Below are 20,818 nucleotides of genomic sequence, written 5' to 3' on the forward strand. Positions count from 1 at the left end.
CAGCCTTAGACCTCCGTTGTTGCTGAGATTTGATGTAGAGTGGGATGATGATAATGAGCAGCTGAGAGTGGGGGACTGGAAGAATAATTACAATTATGAGTTTCTCAGGTACTGACTTAAGGCTGTAGTAGCAGCGTGTAGCGTGTACTTGGCAGGCTGGCTGGAACTGTTACGATTTGTGTCATTAAAAGATCATTTTGGGGGATATTTGTTTGAGTTTTGAAATCAGTTGGGGATGTTTGGATTCTTAGAGTGGCCACCTACCAGTCTTGTGTGGTCTTTGGTGTGCTTGTATTGAGTGGTGTGGTGGAAGGTGCAGATGTGGTCACAGGAATCTTTCCTGTGTCAATAGAAGTGGTTAAAATACGAAGGGTTTTGTGGCTATTAGTGTTTAACAAGATGTCTTTCCTAAAGTAATACAATTAATACAATTTTATAAAAAATTAAGAGTGTCATAAGATAGCAGAGAATCTGTTCTTCTGTCAAGATTTTTCTTTCCCGGTGCATTACTGGGTTTGCCAGAGCTGCAATTTAACTTGTTTTAAGAGGGCAGGTCCCTTTGTTACCTGTGTACACATACATGTCTGCACACACACAAAGAGCCAGTTTGCAGCATTTGCTTGGAATGAAGTATTGCAACAGCCATGGAATTGCTTTATCAGTGGAAAAAATGCGATTGCGTGGAAATGAAGTTCTAATAAAGTCCCACTTGGCACTTCTAACTCTTGGAGAACAAGAGCTAAAATAGGACAGACATAACTCATCTAGGGGAATACAGGGCCAGGCACTTACAGAACGAGACAGTACTGCTGGAGTGGGACAGGAATGACTTTCTTAGAGGAGACAGAAACATGCATCAGGAAACTAAGAAATTGTATTGTTTTCCTTCTGCCCCGGCCTATTGGGACTTTGGAGTCCCTGGTGAATGGGTAGATGTTGTATGACCGAAATTTTCAGTTGAATTGTTATTCTGGAACTTCTCTGCTTTAGACAACTGTTGAATGAATAATCTACCTTTTATCTGTAGAGCCTTTCTGAGCACAGCTGACAACTTTGTAGAGAAATGTCTTACACTGAAAATCCATTTCTCCCCTCCCCCTGCATTTCTTCTGAAATCTTTATAATCTCAGCATTCAAAATGATAGACTTTTTTGGCTGAGCTAAGAATGATTTTCTAAATCCTGGATTAAGCAGCAATCCAGCAATTTGCTTGCTTCTCTGGTCGTAGGTACTTCAGTTTGTTGGGGTTTTTAATTTTGGTAGGGGATCTTTGCTTGTTTGGGATGTGGGTGGTTTTTTTTGGGGGGGGGGAGAGGGATTTTGTGGGGGTTTTTTTGTTTGTTTGTTTTTTGGATGGTTGGTTTTGGGTTTTGCTATTTTGGGGGGTTTGTGTTTTGTTTGTTTGTTTTGTGGGTTTTTTGTTTGTTTTTGGTCTCTTTTTAATCCTGGATTGGGAGTGAGTGCGTCGACTGAGACAACTCCTTCCCTTCTGATTGGTTTTAGAATCTTGGTGGACAAATAGGGTGAAGGAAGGCTTGGGTCTCAATTTCCAGCCTTATGGCCTACACTCAGGTGCTGACTCTTTGGAGTTGGGAAGGAGGTTTAGCTGGAGAAAACAGGGGAGAGGGTTTTCTCTTTTGCCAGCTGCTCTTAATATGCTGTTCTTGAGCTGCTCCAGCATTCAGCATGAGTGGTCTTGATAACAAGCATCAGAAGCCAAAGATTCCTAGGGACTCTAGAAGACATTAGGGTCATTCTTTGTGTGTGTGTGTCCCATCTTTATTTAGAAAGTACACACAGTGTATTTAATTTCTCTTTAATTCAGTTTTAGTAGAGTACTCTGAGTGATAATTGTGAGTTCTATTAGTAGCAGAGATGATGAGCTGAAGAGAAAAGCTTGTGCTCTGTACCCTCTTCCAACACTGTTTTAAACCATATTTGGAAAAAACCAAGACTTCTATTCCAAAAACCTGTTAACAGGTCTGTTATTAGATCCAGTAATTTGTTTTTAAAATAAAATGGAAGATAAAGTAATCAAACTAATCTCTTGTGCTGTGAAGGAATGACTTTCCCTCGGTACTGCTGGTCAGGTGAAATGCTACTGAGTACATCACTGCTTGTGTTTATCATGGGTTATCAGCACCACTTTTGAGCTGGCTTTTGATTTGCTGTATCTTCCAACTTGTAAGCATAATAGGAATGGTCTAGGAGATGAGGTGAGTATAAATATTTTGTAGTTGCCTGTTTAAAATAAATAAAAATTGGCAAGTTTCTCGGTATGCAGTTGATCTTCGCCTGTAACAGAACAGGTGGAGGTAAAATGTGTTAACTGAGGTAGCTTGACGCAGATTGGCTAAAAGGAATTGTGTTTTGCTGTGTGTGCCCTCAGGAGTCGTGGAAGGTGATTTGGCTGCCGTGGAAGCCTACAAGTCCTCAGGGGGGGATATTGCCCGGCAGCTCTCGGCGGATGAGGTGCGGCTGCTGAACCGCCCGTCCGCCTTCGACGTGGGCTACACGCTGGTCCACCTGGCCATCCGCTTCCAGAGGCAGGACATGCTGGCCATCCTCCTCACAGAGGTGAGTCCCTGCCCCCCCTCAACACGTGGAACAGGCACTTTGTAACTCCACCTTTGTGTGCAGCCGGTGACACGAAGCTTTTGCTTGTGATTCTGTTAAAAAAATGCGCAAGTTACTGCTTTGTGGCTTGGATTTCTCCTCGAGAAGTGAGTTTACTTGAGGGCTGTGTGTTGTGGTGGTGCTGAGGATGTTCAGTTTGCTCATTAATGAGCAATCTTGGCACAGGTTCTGACCTTACTGGCAGTGGAAGTGAGCTATTGTGAGGCTTCCTGAGCTCTGGGTGGGGGAGAGGAAATACTCTGAAAGCAAAACGCTGACATCAATGACAGTGTCCTTTTTCTGAGTTTGTTAATGAGTAAAATCTACCTAGTCTCCCTTTCCTGGTTTTCATGGGAGCTTCTCTTCCAGAAAAAGGCTAATTTCTTGCTTTGCAAACTTGCTGCATTTTTTGTGGGTTTTTTTGCATTTTTTTTCCCGTTCTTTGCCCATTTTATAGACAGTTTGGTTCCTCCCTGTGGTCTTGCTTTGTGTAAATTTCTGTACAATCCACCTCCCAGCGATCTCTGCCCTCCTCCATCTTTGCTTTCTTACTTGGCCTCTAAATAATTGCCTTTTTTTGTCTGTTTTCTTCAAGTCAGACTTTTGGTTCCTCACCTGATCATAAGCAGATTTTCATTCTGCCTCCTTTCCTGATCCTTAATGCAGTTCTGAAAGCTGATGTTCCTGAGAAAAGTAGCGTGCCCACATAAAGATGATGGAATGCTCAGCACTGAGTAATTAAAAAGAGCAGATGAAGCAAGACAAATGCAGCTAAAGCCTTGAGTATATATTTATATACAGCTGATATCAGTGGTTTTGTGCTGCTTACATAACTCTGTATGGATGGAGTTATATGTTTAAAACCAAATTAATTTGCTGAAACACTGTCTTACAGATTTTTCTTGTTGGGTTTTGTTTCAGTGCCTAGAAATACTGACTCAACATCCCATTTGTGAGAATGTTTAGTAGAGTTTGAGCCCCAGTGATACTTTCCTAGGACATGATCGAGTGAAAATGGGGGTCTTGGAGGTGGTTTTTTAATGTACATCTGGTGGCATCGCTGTATCACTTGCCCTGTATCATTAAATGAGTTTCTACTGGCAATGGTAAATAGAATCTGGAGAATTTAACTGTCTTAGCTTGATAGTTTTGGGGAAGATTCTTTGTAAGAAACTGTCTTGTGCTGTGGTGATGAAGTTCTTTGCTAAATGTAGACAGGGCTCATGTATGAGATTTGAGATTTCTGTGATTACGAGCTCTGGAAGGTCACCTGTTAATTCCCTTCCTTGATTTAAAGATGTTTTTAACCAGCTTTATGTTATCACCTACATGACAAACGAGACATTTCATTAAGAATCACTAAACTTTTAATCCTTCAGGATAGCAGTGTTTACACTTCTCTTGAATTCCTTGCCAACCAACCGCTGTCTGCCGGTGCTCATCACTACAAACTCTTCACATTCACCTGGAGATAATCCTGAGTGCAGTAACTGTGTTACTTCACAGGTATCCCAACATGCAGCCAAGTGCATTCCTGCCATGGTGTGTCCAGAGGTGACGGAGCAAATCCGCCGTGAAATTGCTGCCTCTCTTCATCAGCGAAAGGGAGACTTTGCCTGCTATTTTCTGACTGACCTTGTGACGTTTACGTTACCTGCAGGTACCTACAAAATTCCTCTTGCTGGTGGAACGTGTTACTGCTTTGTCACCTGGCTGAGAATTGCTTGTTCTGGTGTATATTTTTGGTGGAGGGGTGTGTGTGTTTTATTTACTAAATTTTAATAGCTTGGGTCAGATTTAGTGCTTGAATTTGCTTATTCAGTATTTGCACACTTCAATCCGTGCATTGTTCCTGTGAACTGAGCATCTGTTGTCCTATTTAGACATGAGGAAATGGAAAGAAAGTGGTGTATTCTAAGGAAAGGCTGTCTTTAAAGTGAAGGTTGGAGCCCAGGTGTTTCTGGTCCCTAATACAACTTTTCCCATAGCTATTTTAGCTTTCAGTCCTTTCTGTCGAGGCCCAGAGCTATTCTTTCTATTTGTGCTTAGTTGTAGCAACTATACCACTTTTTGAATACCTTTGAGATATTCTGCAGTCAAGAGAATGTTTGTGTGTTGACAAAAAGCTTTTAGAAAACTTTTAATCTTCAATAGCTCTTTCCTTTAATAGAAATGCTACCAGCAGTAAGAAAATGTGCAGATGGAAACTGCTGATCAGCAGATCTGTTTGTCTTTTTTATAAAGCTTTATAAGGATTGTTATTGGTTGGGTGTTAGCTCATCTCCTCTTCAAAAAGTCTGGACAGTATTTACCACTTCTACGAACACAACTACCTGTTTGAGGTGCTATATTCAGTTGTACTCTGATCACCTGTGAGAGGAAGATGGTGTGTGTATTCAGTGTCTGGAGACTAAACCTTCGTTGCAGTTTAAGGGAGAGGAGGAAAAGGGGCAACAGAATGATTTGGTAAAACATAAATATTGCTCTTGCCAGAACTTGGGAATTTGCTCAGTATTTTCGAGAGACCCATCTTAAAGCTCTGTGCAGCTTTTGGGCATGTGTAATAGCCATTAAATAATTAAGGAATAACAATAACGTGCTTCAGTGGCAACTCATGTGCCTAAATGTGGACTTGCAGAAGCCCTGGGGTGTTGGACATCTGAGCAGGACTGGCAAATACCACAGTGCAATTAAGAGAGATCTTCATGCCCTTGTTGTGCCACTTAGGTCCCAGTCCTTATCCCCCAGAGTGCCTGAAAGGATGCTAGATGTTCCTGTGTAACTATTTTACTTACTTTCTTAACTTACATGTATTTAAGTTTCATGCTTATGCTGAAGGCAACAAAGTTTCTTTAGTTGCTGCTCTGCCTGGCAACCCTTCAGTGCTTATCCTTACTCAGGCCAGGAGCAAATCTTTATGCTGTAGCACATGTCTGAGTTTTAAAGAGTGTGACAGTGTTTGTTTTAAAAGATACAGAAGTCACAAGAGTTTTGCCTATTATACAATTTTTTGCCCCCTTTTTCCCCCCTGTTGCTTTTTAAGAAGTAGGGAAGCCATTCAGACGAGTGGAAAGCTATTGCTTAGGAGCGAAGCTGTGCTAAATACAGTAAGGGTTGAAAATAGAAAGACTCTTTTTCTAAAAATTTCTCATGTCAAAGTGGTTGTAGTCCTTCTGCTTCAGAGAAATCCCTTCTTACCCTACGTGTGCTGGGATGATCCTTTCTGCATCAAAGGTGTGACAGGGATGCTGAGATGAAAACCTGCCTCAGCAGCTCTGGGAAGCCTTGGGTCAGAAGTGACAGATCTGAAAGGAACAGCAGCTTTTCAGAGGAGATGTCAGGGCTGACAGGGGGAAAGCTGTTGTGTAAGTTCTCCTGAGCAGCAGCTGGTGTTGTGTCTCTTTTACAGTAACATCAAGTGACTCTCGTGTTTGCTTTCTGTTTTTCCAGATATTGAAGACTTACCACCCACGGTCCAGGAGAAGTTATTTGATGAAGTCCTTGACAGAGATGTTCAGAAAGGTAAATGCACTGAGAATGGCTGGGATCTCTTCTTGCTTTTCATTAGAGAATGTTCCTGGTATTAAAAATAAAGTACATGTGTGTATATATGTGGCTTTATCCATCAGTGTGTTTTAAATATAGATTAAACACTTTCAAATTAAACTTCATCCTGGAATTCATAGAGTCACAGAATGGTTTGGGTTGAAAGGGACTTTAAAGGTCATCTCATCCATGGGCAGGGACACCTTCCATTAGCCCAGGTTGCTCCAAGCCCCATCCAACCTGGCCTTGGACACTTCCAGGGATCCAGGGGCAGCCACAGCTTCTCTGGGCAGCCTGTGCCAGGGCCTCCCCACCCTCACAGCCAAGAATTCCTTCCCAATATCCCATCTAGCCCTGCCCTCTGTCAGTGCGAAGCCATTTCGCCTTGTTCTGTCACTGCATGCCCAGGTAAAAGTAATTTAAATTTAGCATTTCCAGTCTACTTATGAGGCAGAGGGAGAGTGGAGTCTGTAGAAATCATGTTTGTAGTGTATCTTTGTGGAGCTTTAAAAAAAATGTAAAATTCAACTTTAAGTCACAAGCTTTTTGAAGAAAACTGAACAAATCTTTCCATTTCAGTAACAATCCTCAGCCAGATGATGTGGTGCTTTGTTTAAGGCTGTGGTCTGGTTTGGGGTTTTTTTCTTGACACCTATTTCACTTCATCCAGTGTAGTTCACCCATTTATTGTAGTGTGAAGGAAACCTGAGTTTTATTCATGCAAATGCATAAATTACTGAGTCTGTGCCACTGCTGTGCTGTCGGGATACTCTGAGGGCACCCAGTTGAAGGTTTTTTTTTTAAGAGCTGACTGTCGTGTTGCAGAGCTGGAAGAGGAGTCTCCCATCATCAACTGGTCCCTGGAGCTGGGCACGCGCTTGGACAGCCGGTTATACGCACTTTGGAACCGCACTGCCGGGGATTGCCTGCTCGACTCGGTGCTCCAGGCCACCTGGGGCATCTACGACAAGGACTCTGTGCTGCGCAAGGCTCTGCACGACAGCCTGCACGACTGCTCCCACTGGTGAGTGGGGTGGAGGGCAGCTTTTTTCCCATCTTTTTTTTTTTTTTCTTTTTTCCCGATATTTTAAAAAGCAACGCGACCGCCGCTCCCCAATTTTCCCTCCGCGGTTCCAGTTCCCTCCTGCGCCTCAAAAGATGTCGAGTCACTGGGAGTCCGGTTGTACTCCAGATCTCGTACCCTAAATAAGACCACAGGGAACTGGGACATTGTGAACTCAGTGATGGTATGTGATAGTCAGCAAGTGGCATTTTAGATCAGTAAAATATTTTATACTGTCAGGCGTGCGCTGACCGCAGTTATTACAGCTGGAATTTCTGTGTGCTTGCAATGTAAATCACGCACATGCCATGCCTGGCTGCTTGGTGGGAGCTTTGCAGAAGATTGTTAGTGGAAGATAGCCTTTTATTCCTTGTAAACTTTGCAGTATTTTCATTCCATCTGCATAATTACAGCTTGATTTGGGATAGCTCTTTTTGTCCCTGTTCTGTTTGCTAAAATAGTGCTAAAAGCACAGAGTGTTGAAATTTAACTAGGGCTGTCATTTGGCCATAAAGTTTAATTTATCATTCTGTAAAATGACTTTTGTTGGTTTACACTGGCAACATTCTTTAGTCTGATGTAGTTTGCCTCTCCTAGAGGGAAAATCCTTCAACTTGGACACCCAGTGGTGTGTCATGGAGTAAGGGAAGAGCTGATAAAGACTGATATTCCCAGTCATGGGGAATCATTTCTTTCATGTTCTTGCAGTCAAGGACAAGAGAAACTGTCAGCATGTGCTAGAGGAAGAGCCTGGCCCTTCCTCTTTGTGCTGTACAGGAGGTCAACAACAAAGGTTAATTTTAGTGGTACCTATAAGTAGCTTTTGCAATCACTGTCCCCAACTGCTGTTTGGAGAAAAACTCTCCAAGTTATCATCCAGAGCTGGATTCAGTCAAGTCGTGCTTCAGTAGCAATTCTCCCAAGAACCTGCCTCTGAAAGGATCTGTCACTGCTTTAGAGTTGTTTATAGTGGACTGTGCATCTCGACCATGCAGGAATGTCCCTGGCATCACAAGCAGTTCCCCTGGGGCCAGAACAGAAATTTATGATAGATCAGGTTTTGTTCTTTATGGTAACAAAACCTGGCATGGTACCCAGAAACGTGCTGCAAACTACTGATGAGCTTTGAACCAGATCTCCCAAAATGTTGGTGCTAACAGTGGCTGACTTACTGCTGTATCTAACACAACACTCACTATTCAGGGGCTGTTAAATCTTGCTAAGCTTTTTAGTTTATTTTCTAGACAGAATTTGTGTTTTACTCTGAATTTACTTAATCTTTATCCTTATTAGAAGCTTTTTTTTTAACTGGTTCATGTGTTCCTCAATAGGAACAAGTCTTTTGACTTGAAGGAACAAGTCTTTGAAGAACAAGTTGTGTTCCTTTATAGGAACAGGTCTTTGGAATAAGTCTTTCAGCCAAATTCTGTTGTAAATCAATCCTCCTGTACATCCTATACTTGCTGTATAGATTCTGTGTGTGAAGGTACAAATAGGAAATAAAGTCATCCCTGGCTTTAATGAGAGCTGCTGAAGGAATAGGCTCTTAAATGCAATTCCTGCTTAAACTTTTATCTGGTGGAATTATACTTCAAAGCCTTCACAAAGACACTTTAAAATGGGTGTTTTTATAGTCAGACACAGAACACTCATGTAACTCATTTGGCCTCGTTTTGTTATGTTTGTTTAGATGCTGAACAAAGAAGAATCTATTTACCAGAGACTCTCTTGTGTCTGGTACTCAGAAAAAGCTCAGTAGTGAAGTTCCCAGAGGCTCTGGCCTGTGGAATCTTTTCCACTCACCTTTAAATAACTAGACTTTTAGTTTACACAGAAGTGTGTTCTGATGTCTCCCTTTTTGTGCTCCACCATTAGCTTTTGTTGGAGAGTGGGCACATGCCCTAAGTTGCCTTTCAGATTTTTTTTTTTTTTAATAGATGCATTTAGTTCTTTTCTGTTAACTTGAAAAGTTTGTTGAAATGAGTTCAAAGTGTTGTCTATGTCTGACTAGCTCAGGGAAGAAACTTCTTCAGGAAAACACTTTCACAGTCAATCTTTTGGGGAGTAATTTGGGGTTTTTTTGTCTTTTTTTTTTTCCCCCTGTTTTTTTCTTTCTTCCTTTCTGTTTTCTGGGGTTTCTCTCTCACTGTGGTGGTGAGGTTTTTTTGTTTGAGTTTCTTGTTCATTTGTTGTTCGTATGTGTGTTTTGGGTTTTGGGTTTTGTTTGTTTGTTTGTTTTGTTTTGTTTTCTTTCCCTCAAAATCTGATTTAATTTCTCTCACAGACCCTGGCAATTAATTCATTTAAGCACAAGGTGCTCTGTTAGAGATTTCTGGGGGGAAACACAAAATACCTTATCAGCTGCAGAGACGGAAGCAGTTGGTGCATTTGGATAGAAACTGGAATGTAGATCCAGAAGATTCCTTATGGAGATATTATTGTGAATTAGCACAGACCTATCCAAATATCTCACTGATAGGAATTTTAAGCCATGTGAAGGTTTTAGGTGGACTCAGGAAGAGCCTGGCTGGTGACTGTTCTACTCACCAAGGATGGTCACAGCTTCACTGAAAGCATAGGAAAGGTTTGATCCACACACACTCACTGCCTGTTAATTTTCTCAGATCTTTATTAAATGACTTCATTTCAGTGACTTTTTTAATAAGCTGAACTTCAGAATGGTCTCTTTGTCTTCACAGTAAAGGCCATTGTTTAAAAGTTGGCTTAGCACTCTTCCCTAAACCTCTGCCCCTAATGTGAGGTGGTGGCTTTGCCATCGTGCTGTGGTGCGACTGAGTTTAAAATTTGAGAAAGCCAACATCTGCTTTTTAATGTGTGGGTCATTTTTCACTGCAGATGATTAAAAAGGATAAAATATTGTGACTTAACTACCAAACTAAAAAAAATAGAAATACTGTGACTTAAAACTTTCAGTGTAAATCATATTAATCCCACTTTCTACATTTGATTCTTATCCACGCTGCTTTATAACTCCATATAATGTGAAATTACCATAACCTTTGCTCCAAAAAATGGTAGAAAACAGATTCCTGCATTTTAACCACGGTCTATTTGAAATTGATACAGGATTACTTTGTAGTTAATTGGCTTGTGAGATGGTTAAAAATAGAGAATACCTATATTTTTTTGTGAGAGAAGAATGAGCAACTCCTTCTTCATCAAATGGAATGTCTTAATTATGTCCCCTGTTCATCAGCACTTAAATAAGCCCAAATAAGACATTAAAAAAACTATTCCAAGAAGTATCACACTGTCCAGGAGCCTGGTAAGAACTTGGATCATGTTTGCTGCAGGCATTGCAATGCCAAGTGACTTCTTAAATGAGGATTTCCAAGTGGAGTCTCCTGAAGATTGAAAACAAAACTGTGCTCTCCTTCTTCCCCCTTCTCAGACTCGGGATAAAGGATTAACAAGGGTTAAATGTTGCTGTCAGGATTGTGGTGGCTGAGTAAATATTTTTGCCTTTACCACTCTTCTCTCTGTCTTAACCCTGCAGGTTCTACACACGCTGGAAAGAGTGGGAATCGTGGTATTCCCAGAGCTTCGGTTTACATTTCTCATTGCGGGAGGAGCAGTGGCAGGAGGATTGGGCATTCATACTCTCCCTTGCCAGCCAGGTGAGAAAACTCCCGTGAAAGAGGGCTGACAGAAAGGATATTTTGATTTCTGACAAGCAGTTTCATGAAATTGAGGTGTTTTTCAGGAATTAAGGGTATTAATACGTGAAGGAAAACGTTGCTCTTAAGCCAGCGATCTCAGAGTGTTACTGGGTAAACTCTTCTGCCAGTGTGCAAAGATTCATTTCAAATTATAATTTTTGAGCTTGCTCTTAAGCAATACCAAAAAAAAAAGCCTTGTGGTGCCAGAGTGAAGTCTGTGGAATAAACTAATACACAACTGTCTGCCTTAATGTCCTCCTCCAGCTCCTGCAGCACTTTTACCTCCCAAAACACACCTACAAATCTGTCAGCTTACACTTCTGAAACTTCAGCAAGCTGTTATTTTATAACTCCCCTCCAAAATGAGATTTACATTCCTATAAGCTTCCAGCTGTAGGAATATTTTTAGCTCCTCTTTTAAAGTCTAAACACGGTTTTGATGCTAATTTCTTGAGCTTTGTTTTGGATGTGCCCTTTTCCTATCATCAAAAGGTATTTGCCTTAGCCTGCTCCCAGATGAGTGAATTATTTTTAGACTAAGCATTATGTGGAGTTTCACTTCTAGCTGAGGAATGAAGTAAGTTGGATTGAATCTGGGCAATAGGACAAAGAATTATTACTTCTTGTGCAAGCTGAAGTGTTTTTGCTTATTTCCAAAAGTCTACTAGTCTTTTGTTTTTGCCATCCAAACTATATCACTCTTAAAAAACACTTTGTATCTCAATTTGGAGACTGTTTTTCGAATTTCCAAGTGTGGAATGATAAGTTCTGATTCAAGTGACGTCTTTCTTTGTGTTTGGTGCAGCCTGGAGCAAGTTTGGAGCAGACACACATTTTTGTACTTGCACATATTCTTAGAAGACCAATTATAGTTTATGGAGTAAAATATTACAAGAGTTTTCGAGGAGAAACATTAGGATATACCCGCTTTCAAGGTAAGCCTTTAGTCTTTCAAATTCAATTTTAAAAAATGTTCAGCTGTAAATTTAAGGGGAGAGTGACATTAAGTTACTGTCTGGGAGAGGGTGGAACTCTGTTGTAGGTAAATTTTCATTTCCTATTAAAAAGAACAAAACAATTCCCTCAAAACTTGGTAGTTTTTCATTTTAGAGTGGGCATGGTGCCTGTGACCACGGTAAAAATGTATTCTGAGCTCCACTCAACATACCTTTAGTCTGCAATTTATATGAAATATTCTGATTGTGAAAACTTATCCAAAGGTGTGTGGAGATGATACAGTTGAGCTTTTTATTGTAGCTGATTCAAATTAAAAGAATTGGCAACTTGAATGTAGAGGCCAAGAGGGAGGAATTGTGTTCATAAACGCTCTACCAGCAGTTACTGTGTGAGGTGTAAGGTTAGGTAACTTAGTTACACTTACATTATTGGTTGACCAATATTTTGTAAATCTCACTTTCTGCAAAAGTGAATTCCATGATGTACTTTAAAGGAAGTTTCAAAAGTTTCAGTAATTTGCACTTTACAGCGAGTGTGATGTAAATACTGACCTATTTCTCATTAGCACTACAGTTTTGCATAGCTTCATCAGGTTCTTTCTGACTTTTTCCTCTTCCTAGTCTGACTTTTTCTGCTCCTTGTCTCCTGGGCAAACAACCTGAGTGTCCTTAAGATAAATAAGATGTTCAGCTGACTCAGTCCAGCCTTGCTTGGACATACATCTGGAAATTTCTAAAGATGCGTTTTCTGTTTTGCAGCCAAATCTGTGTTAGGGCAACTTTCCTCTCTACTACATGCCTAAAAAGTTTTATTATTCCAAGCATAAAACTTCAGAGGGGATTGGGAGCGTCTGCAGAGTCTCAGCAGTAAACAAAACCTGTGTGGAAGGAACTGTGTGTGTTACAGGGGGTTGGGGCATTTGTTTTGCCCACGGTTCATCTTCCTGGGCTCAAGTATATCTGCTTGATGATGACCCACTATTTATTTAGAACTTAGTGGAGGACTTCCCAAAGCATTCTTCTTGTGTTTTTTTTTTTTTTAAAAATAAATAATTATGATAACTTTGGAAGGGGGCAAACCCGTAATGTATGGAAACCCCCAAGCTGTGGAGTTAGTGTTTGAAAACCCGAGAAGCTGTTTTGCTTCTGTGTTTGGGGCTGTAACAAAACTTTATGTAGGGAAATGAAATACTTCTTTGAAGAGGCTAAAAGTTTGGTGCCCTTTGTAGTTACATGGTATCTTTTATGCTTTGGTGTCACATGGATGTGACATCTGACTCTTCGGGTCTGTGTTGCTTTTGAGTCCAAGGCTCTGTGGTTGGTAAATGTTTTTATTTCCAAGATTGGCCATCGAGGCAGACAAGTGTTACACAGCCTAATATGCTGAAACTGTTTTCTTGCTCTTGAACCAGAAGGTAACTGGGTGTGTGGGACAACCTTTTACTGGAGATGGGTTTCCAGGAATTTAGGCAGCCAGATATTTGTGACTTGATTTGTTTGCCACAAGCCACATCCATCCATACATGGAAACACAGGGCACTGTGAACAGGTGAACTTGGGAGTCCTGTGTCAGATTACCTGGAATTACTTCTATCCCTGTCCAGCCACATTTTTGTGGTTAATGTGTGCTAATTAAAAGTCAGCACAGCTGAGACCCAACAGCCGTCGGACTCAGAGCAGCCAAGAGGAATCTCCTGGAAATGGTACAGGACTTCTGTGGGTTTGTGGGGAGTGCTAGGGTGTCCCTGCCTTGCTGAGTAGCCCCCTGCCTGTGTTTAACATCACATCCACCAGAAAAGAAAGAGGAAAGAAAGATTGTGGTGCAGAAGTGATGGATCGCTGTCCCTGGAAGGGTTCAAGTGTTGGACGGGGCTGGGAGCGACCTGGTCTAGTGGAAGATTTCCCTGCCCATGGCAGGGGGTGGAACGAGATGGTCTTTAAGGTCCCTTCCAATCCAAACCATTCTGTGATTGTAGGTTATAACAGAAATGGGGAATTTGGATTTTTTTTAATACTTGCTTAACATCATGGTTCAGTTCGTAGCTCCTTGGAAGGTATCACAACCTTCTTACCATTCCCAAAATAGTCTCCCTGATGGGAAGTTTTTCTCCAGGGATTCCTTGTTCCAGCTTGTCACTCTGGCTGTAACTGCTGTGAATCCCATAAGTGACAACCTCCTTGTTTCCCAGGTTGCAATTGACTGTTAATGCTTCTTTAAATATTAAGGCTTTGACAGTGAAAGATCCACTTACTACTCAGCCCTAAGTGTGCTCTTGCTCTGGCTGCATGTATTTAGTGGCACCAATATACAGCTTTTAAAATTGATCAGGAAAAGAGGTGACTGACTGATCATCAGGTCAGGTTGGAGAAACTAAATCCTATGTGGGTGGCTCCCAGGATAGGTGTTAGCCCCTACTCTTTTATTTTCCATGCCTTGTGTTCATGTCAACTGTTGTTACACAACCTTCTCACTTTATATCAGAGTGACTTTTATAACTCTTAAGGGCATGAGATATTCTCCCTGGTAATGCTTGAAATTCCTTTCTCGTGGAGCTCATCACCTAATGTTGAGGAGGAATGGAAAGTGTAGCACAGCCTTCCGTGGTGGGGAAATGATCAGTGGGGAATTTTTAATGAGACAAAACAACGGTGAAAAAAAACTTCCAAAAAGTTGCTGAATTTTAGTGTAGGGATTATGTTGGGGCAAACAAATGGATTTCAGTCCTGAAAGGTCACATAGCCATCCTAGGTGTGCATGAAGAACTAATTCTCAGGGATTGAGGCACTATTTCCCTTACTTTTGACTGTGTTATTTTCAGTGTAACTTTGAGTTTTGACCACATGTTTGGTTCTTTCCCTAAATGTAAAGGCTTGAAACTTTTTGGGTAACGCTCATCCCTCGTTCTGCACCTTCAGCTGTTGCATTAGAGTGAGGTTTAATAATGGGGACAGGAGGAAGAGAGTGCTAAGAAGGTATTAAAAGGATTTGTCCTTAAGGTGTAAAAACTTGTGCGAATCTTAATCTGAAAGAAACGGAAAGACATTCAGGTGGCTCTTGATTGCTAATTCTAAAACTGGGGGGGTGGGGGAGGAACAATTATTTACTGGTAGCCCCCACTAAATTTTACTGCAGCAAAAAAGGTGAGTTCTAAACTTAACTAAAACCTCCAAAGCCACCCCCTGCCTCAGATTCCCGTTTTAGCATTCCCTCTCCATGGATGTTGGAGGAGAAGTGCCTTGTTTTGCTGCAGCAGCTGTACCAGGAGGGGTTGCTATGCTACATGTGCACTTGAGTTTATGTGGGGCTATTTTTAACCTGTCACAAGGTGAGCTGTGCTCTTGCTGAAGTTGTCTTGCAGCAGTGCACACCAGGAATTATTTTTGTTCCTGGAAGAAAGGGGTTCCAGCTTTCATTTGGAGACCTCGAGCACATTGCTGTATTTATTGCTAAAAACGGTGGGGAGAAAAAAGTGCAGTTCCTCTCAAAATCTGTGACTTCAGGAGTTTGCTGCAGCTGAGCAAAATAGTATCAGCTTTTTGGTGGGTTTTGGGGGTTGTTTTCTTCTATTGAGGCTAGATATGAATAATTGATGTGGGTTAATTTAATCTGAATACTGTGTATGAGCAGTCCCATTCTCTCTGGGATGGGTTACATTGGTGCTGAATAACATTTAGTGCAGTAAGTTCTCTTTATAATAACTTCTGTGAGCAGATGGTGGAGTTTTTGATCTGGTAAAAATAGACATCTGACTGTAGATTTCATTTCTGTAATCCAGAATATGATTTTTTTTTTCTTCACGTGTGGTTTTTTTTTTATTTTATTTTATTTTAGGAAGAGTTACCCAACATAGGAGTGCTTTTTTAATCTTGTTCATCGCTGCACTTGTAGATTTTAGGGGTAGGGTAGTGTGGTATGGGTTGTGATTGTAATGGCTTTTATGTCTAAACTTGTAGAGTTGCAAAGATACCTGACTTATGTTAATTAATAATAATTAGCTGTACTGAAAACTGTGACCTGTGTCAGTGCAGACCAAACCTTATGTTTTAAATACTTGTGATGTTCTTCTGTTACTGTTTAGCCAAAGCCAAAAGGTTTGCATGAAAATCCTTCCCTGTGGAACACCAATTCTCACCCTCTGTTGCAATTTCCCAACAGGTGTGTATTTGCCTTTGTTATGGGAACAGAGTTTTTGTTGGAAGAGTCCTATAGCTCTGGGCTACACGAGGGGCCATTTCTCCGCCCTGGTTGCCATGGAGAACGATGGCTATGGCAATCGAGGGGCTGGTGCTAACTTGAACACTGACGATGATGTTACTGTTACTTTTCTACCCCTGGTGGACAGCGAGAGGAAACTATTGCACATTCACTTCCTTTCCGCTCAAGAGGTAAGAAAGAACCTTGTGTGTGTGGCTGTTCTGTTTAATTACTACTGCTTCCTTCCCTGTCATTTGAGGTGATCCTGAAAGGTGTTTCCCCACGAATTTTGTGCTGATTTGTAGCTCTGTAGCTTCATTTTTGCATTGTGAATCATAGGGCATTAGAATAGAATCACAGAATATCCCGAGTTGGAAGAGATCCACAAGGATTCCTTGAGTCCAACTCCTGCCTCTGCACATGACACCCCAGAATCCCACCATCTGCCTGAGAGTGTCAGATATAAGCACATGTAGAACAGGACCCAGAAATAAGGATCCTGTCACTAATGCAAGACTGAAATCTGCCTTTTGTTTGGTTGGTTTTTCTTTTCCCCCAAAGAATGCAGCACAAATATTGCCCCATAGTTACAGCACATTCTACCTTTTATTCTAATGAAACTCAACTTGATTTTTCTTTAGTAACTGTGATGAAGACACAGAACCACTTAAGGGTTCATGGGGGAAGGGAGGGTGGGAAAACCTGTAGTAATTGCAAAAAGTGGACATCTGTAGATACAGGAGAAAAAAATGGGTGTTAAGTTTAGAGAGAGATGTTTCTTCAGCAAGCCACAAAAGAGGAAATGTTTCATGTCAAGAACTCTTTAAGACTCCTAAAAATGTCTTTGTAAAGCCAGGAGGCTCTTTTAGGAAAGGAGGCTGTAACCAGGTAGGGGTTGGACATCAGGAAGAAGCTCTTCACAGAGAGAGTGATTGGGCATTGGAATGGGTGGAGTCTCCATCCCTGGAGGGGTTCAAGGAGAGACTGGATGTGCCACTCAGAGCCATGGTCTGGGTGACAACGTGGCGTTGGGTCATGGGTTGGACTCGATGATCTCAGAGGTCTTTTCCAGCCTCGATGATTCTGTGATTCTGTGGCTTACTCTTGTTATATATGGTGCCTACAATAGCAACCCAACTGCTCTCAAATAACTGAAATACAGGAAGGCTGAACTGGAAATCCAGATGTGAAAAATCGGGACGGGAAGAACAGCTGGAGAGTATTTCCAGAGCCTTCAAACTTTGGTTGTGGGCATCAGCTTGGCTTTTGGAGACGTGGGGTGCAACGGTGTCCTTTGAGTGGGACTTCTGGAATATCCCAGGGTCCTTCCTGGAAGTGCTGGTGAAGCGAAGGCTCATCCTGGGTGTTCCCTCTCTCCCTTCCAGATCGGCAACGAGGAGCAGCAGGAGAAGCTGCTGCGGGAGTGGCTGGACTGCTGCGTGACGGAAGGGGGGGTCCTGGTGGCCATGCAGAAGAGCTCCCGCCGGCGCAACCACCCGCTGGTCACGCAGATGGTGGAGAAGTGGCTCGACCGCTACCGGCAGATCCGGCCCTGCACGTCCCTGTCGGACGGCGAGGAGGACGAGGATGACGACGACGAATGATGGGTGACAAATAAAGTGGAAATGAGCCGCGCAGAGTGTCTGACCCGCCCTTGTGCTGTGGCAGTGGGGTGTGCGGAACCACCCGGGTTCTGGGGGATACGCGCTGGGGAAGGATTCTCCGACAGCATGGAGAGAGGATAGAAGCTCATCCTGCTGCCTGGAGAGAGCGCAAAATGGGCTGGACTCCAGTTTGTATAAAAACACGAAAAAAGAAACAAAAAACAGCTAATTTTATTATCAAGATGGAAAAAACACAAAGAAAAAACCCACAAAACCAACCCCGTTTTTCTTTCTGACTGACTGTAAATCTGTCTATAAATGTACCGCATGTGGTTGTGTAAGAGGTTGTGTAATAGGAAACGTATACCAGCATCTTAATTATTGCAGAGAAATTTTTCAGCTAAGGGCACTTCTGAAAGCACATGTTAGCTGGATGTCTCCTCCCTCCGAGATTCTTTTACAGTAGGACTTGGTCTTCTCCATCACCTTTTAGATACTCTGACGCATTTCCCTGAAAGGCCCTTTTTCCGTGAAATCTCACTAGTGCCCAGGTCAGATTGTGAGAGGGTTTTTTTTTTTGTTGTTGTTGTTTGCACAAAATACCCACAGCAAGTCATAAACAAAAGTACATTCATTATTTTACTAATATTTTAGTTATTGCTGTGCCCATATAATAAAGTCTAAACTCTACGGAACAAACTGGAAGAGAAGCTAAATTTTTCATTGAGTGAAATGATTTTGTTTCCTGAAAAAGCTTTTTGGTTTTTTTTTTTTGCTTTTATTTTTTTTTCTTCTAAATAGTTAATAGATTCCTTTCAGTGTAGGTAAGAATATTTATTCAGAGAAGTGACCTAAAAGGTAGGGATTTTATTCCAGTGAGCATACACTAAACGAAACTGTGGGAAATCTGAGAACTCAAACACAGCTTTTGAGAATTTCCTCGTCAGAACTCCGGTCTTGCTGTGATACAAGTTATATATACCATTTTATCATTTATTCTTTGATCACTCAGACATTGCTGCAAATGAAAAAACACCTTTTTAAAGGGTTTCTCCTTGGTCACTAAATCCAGTGAGAATCCACTTGGCAGTTCTAATTAAAAAGAAGAATCTATGCTCAAATTGTTTAAAAGTACTGTTATCTATTTCTCAGTATGTAAACCTGGGAATTTCTTGCATGTTGATTGATGTGGCCATACTTAAACTTATGTAAGTTCCTAAGACTGTAAGTTCAGAGTATATTCTCCAGTAGAAATTTTATTATATTTGATAACTTTAGCCATGTAACCTGTAATGGATAAAGTTTATCTAAAAATCTCACTGAAACACTAAAGGTTAATGCCAGTTTCTACATATACAGTGCAATTCAGGTTGTCTTGAAAAGCACTTTTGATGGTGTGATGGTTGAATTAAGGAATTTTGCAGTAGATGAAATTGTTTTAATTAGAATTTGGAAAGAAGCCCCATAGCACATATTTTTATGTATTGCAGAGCTATGGAAACCCCGAGGAACTTGCTGCTTTTTCTTCCAAATGCTGCTTAGATGGTGTTGAAATGTGCACAACTCCTACAGAAACTTGGTGATGACACCGAAAGTATAGAAATAATGAAGTACTGTATTAACTTAGCAATTTTCCCGTCCCAGATTCCACTGAGGTTTATCATGTCTTCGCCTTTTTTTGGCCATGAGATCTCTGGTTGGTGCATGCCCAGATTTCCAGGTGAAAAGGGATGCTTCTCTGCCATGCCCGTGTGGGTGACCTGAACTCACCTGGCAAACTGATGATACTGCAGAGGTTCTTCACGAGCGTAGGGTTCAAGTTCCCTTTCTGAATTGGGATTTTTTTAGGTCCTTTTTCTTACCTTGCAGTGAAATCCTTTTTACCTTGTCTAGCTGAGGGCATAAAGCTTTTGTGTCAGGGGAGCTGAAGGCAGGGCAAGCTGGGATGAGGATTTCTGTGCACCCTGTGGTGACAAGGTTTGTGTCGCGGTGTGGTTGTGGATGTCCTAATTCAGGACTGAGCGTGCCAGCTTTAGAAGACCAGCTCCTGTGAATTCAGACCAGCTGCCTTGTATACCATATACTGGACAGAAGGATGAGCTCCTGACTCTGTAGGCTGCCCTGAGGATGCTGTGCTGTTTTCACCTCCCACGCCCCTGCTTTTGGCCGTGCTGTTTTGTTGAGGGAAGTGGAACTTCCTTGTCACATGGGGAGAATAACCAATGTGAAAATCTACCCTGAGCCAAACTGACCTGGCACTCCCGCCCTCCTCTCCTGTTGCTGTCCGTGAGCTGTGGCCTGATGATCCAGCACTTCCCCACATCCAGTGGAATTCCCTGTTCAGTCAGTTCAGCTGTTCCTCAGACGCATGCACCGATATTTATCAAGCCCTGGCCTGAGAGGACGGTCCTGGTACTTTTTGAAGCCCTTGGCTTCCTCGATCATTATTGTTTGTTCTGATGTGCTGTACAATGGTATGTTCAGGTTCATGTGCTTCACAGGCCGTTTGGGAACTGGTGAAGTGTCTTTTTTTTTTCCCCAGAATCAAAGTAATCCAAACCTCATGTACCTGTAGATTAAAGAGCTGCAACCCCCTGCTTGTGCTCACACCGCAGTCAGTGTGTCAGTGGCTCCTCCAATCACACACTTCAAAGTTTACAGACACTGAGGTTAACCTGCAAACGCTCCCCTGCAGCTTGTTGGCAAGTTCTGCTCTCTCAGACAAGTATATACATAAAATACTGGGTTTCTCAATGTTACTGTCCTCATATTAAGGCTCACAGCAGCACATGCTTTCCTAGCACAGAACTTGGCTTCTCCTTGCTACCTCCTTTACAGCTGGTTGGTTTTCTGTTTGGTTTATTTTTTTTTTCCTGGTTTTATTTATGAATTCCTCAGTGAAAAATCCCTGTATTTCTTTTTGGTTTTAATATATTAAAATTTAGTAACTCTGGATTCTTCCAAAGTTCTGCTGCATGGCTTATGGCAAATACTCCCCAGTTGTGTTTCCTCCATTAACCATGTCAGTTTGTGTGCGTTTGGAGACCCTGGTTTAATTTCTACTTTTCCTCCCCCTCCTTTTATGCAGTAACTTCCCTTCTTCCCCCCCCCCTTTTTTTTTAGGTTTTATTTAGTGTTTGACACCTTCAAGCTGCTTG

At 41.8% G+C, this 20,818-nt stretch overlaps 1 protein-coding gene across 1 annotated transcript in view; it reads left to right on the top strand.

The window, feature by feature from the left end:
* The window catches only part of ZRANB1 (zinc finger RANBP2-type containing 1), a 41,729-nt gene extending 21,116 nt beyond the window's left edge, over positions 1–20,613 (top strand). The window contains exons 4-11 of the mRNA XM_050305349.1: positions 2,390–2,577; positions 4,123–4,276; positions 6,067–6,138; positions 6,988–7,186; positions 10,743–10,863; positions 11,711–11,840; positions 16,018–16,247; positions 17,442–20,613. Coding sequence (XP_050161306.1) covers positions 2,390–2,577; positions 4,123–4,276; positions 6,067–6,138; positions 6,988–7,186; positions 10,743–10,863; positions 11,711–11,840; positions 16,018–16,247; positions 17,442–17,660 — 1,313 coding nt within the window. The 3' untranslated portion in view covers positions 17,661–20,613. The remainder of the gene's footprint in view (positions 1–2,389; positions 2,578–4,122; positions 4,277–6,066; positions 6,139–6,987; positions 7,187–10,742; positions 10,864–11,710; positions 11,841–16,017; positions 16,248–17,441) is intronic.
* The last annotated feature ends 205 nt before the right edge of the window (positions 20,614–20,818 follow it).

The sequence above is a fragment of the Myiozetetes cayanensis genome, unplaced genomic scaffold (genome assembly GCF_022539395.1).
Source record: "Myiozetetes cayanensis isolate MyiCay16 unplaced genomic scaffold, myiCay2020 scf10, whole genome shotgun sequence".
In the NCBI taxonomy this organism is placed as follows: Eukaryota; Metazoa; Chordata; class Aves; order Passeriformes; family Tyrannidae; genus Myiozetetes; species Myiozetetes cayanensis.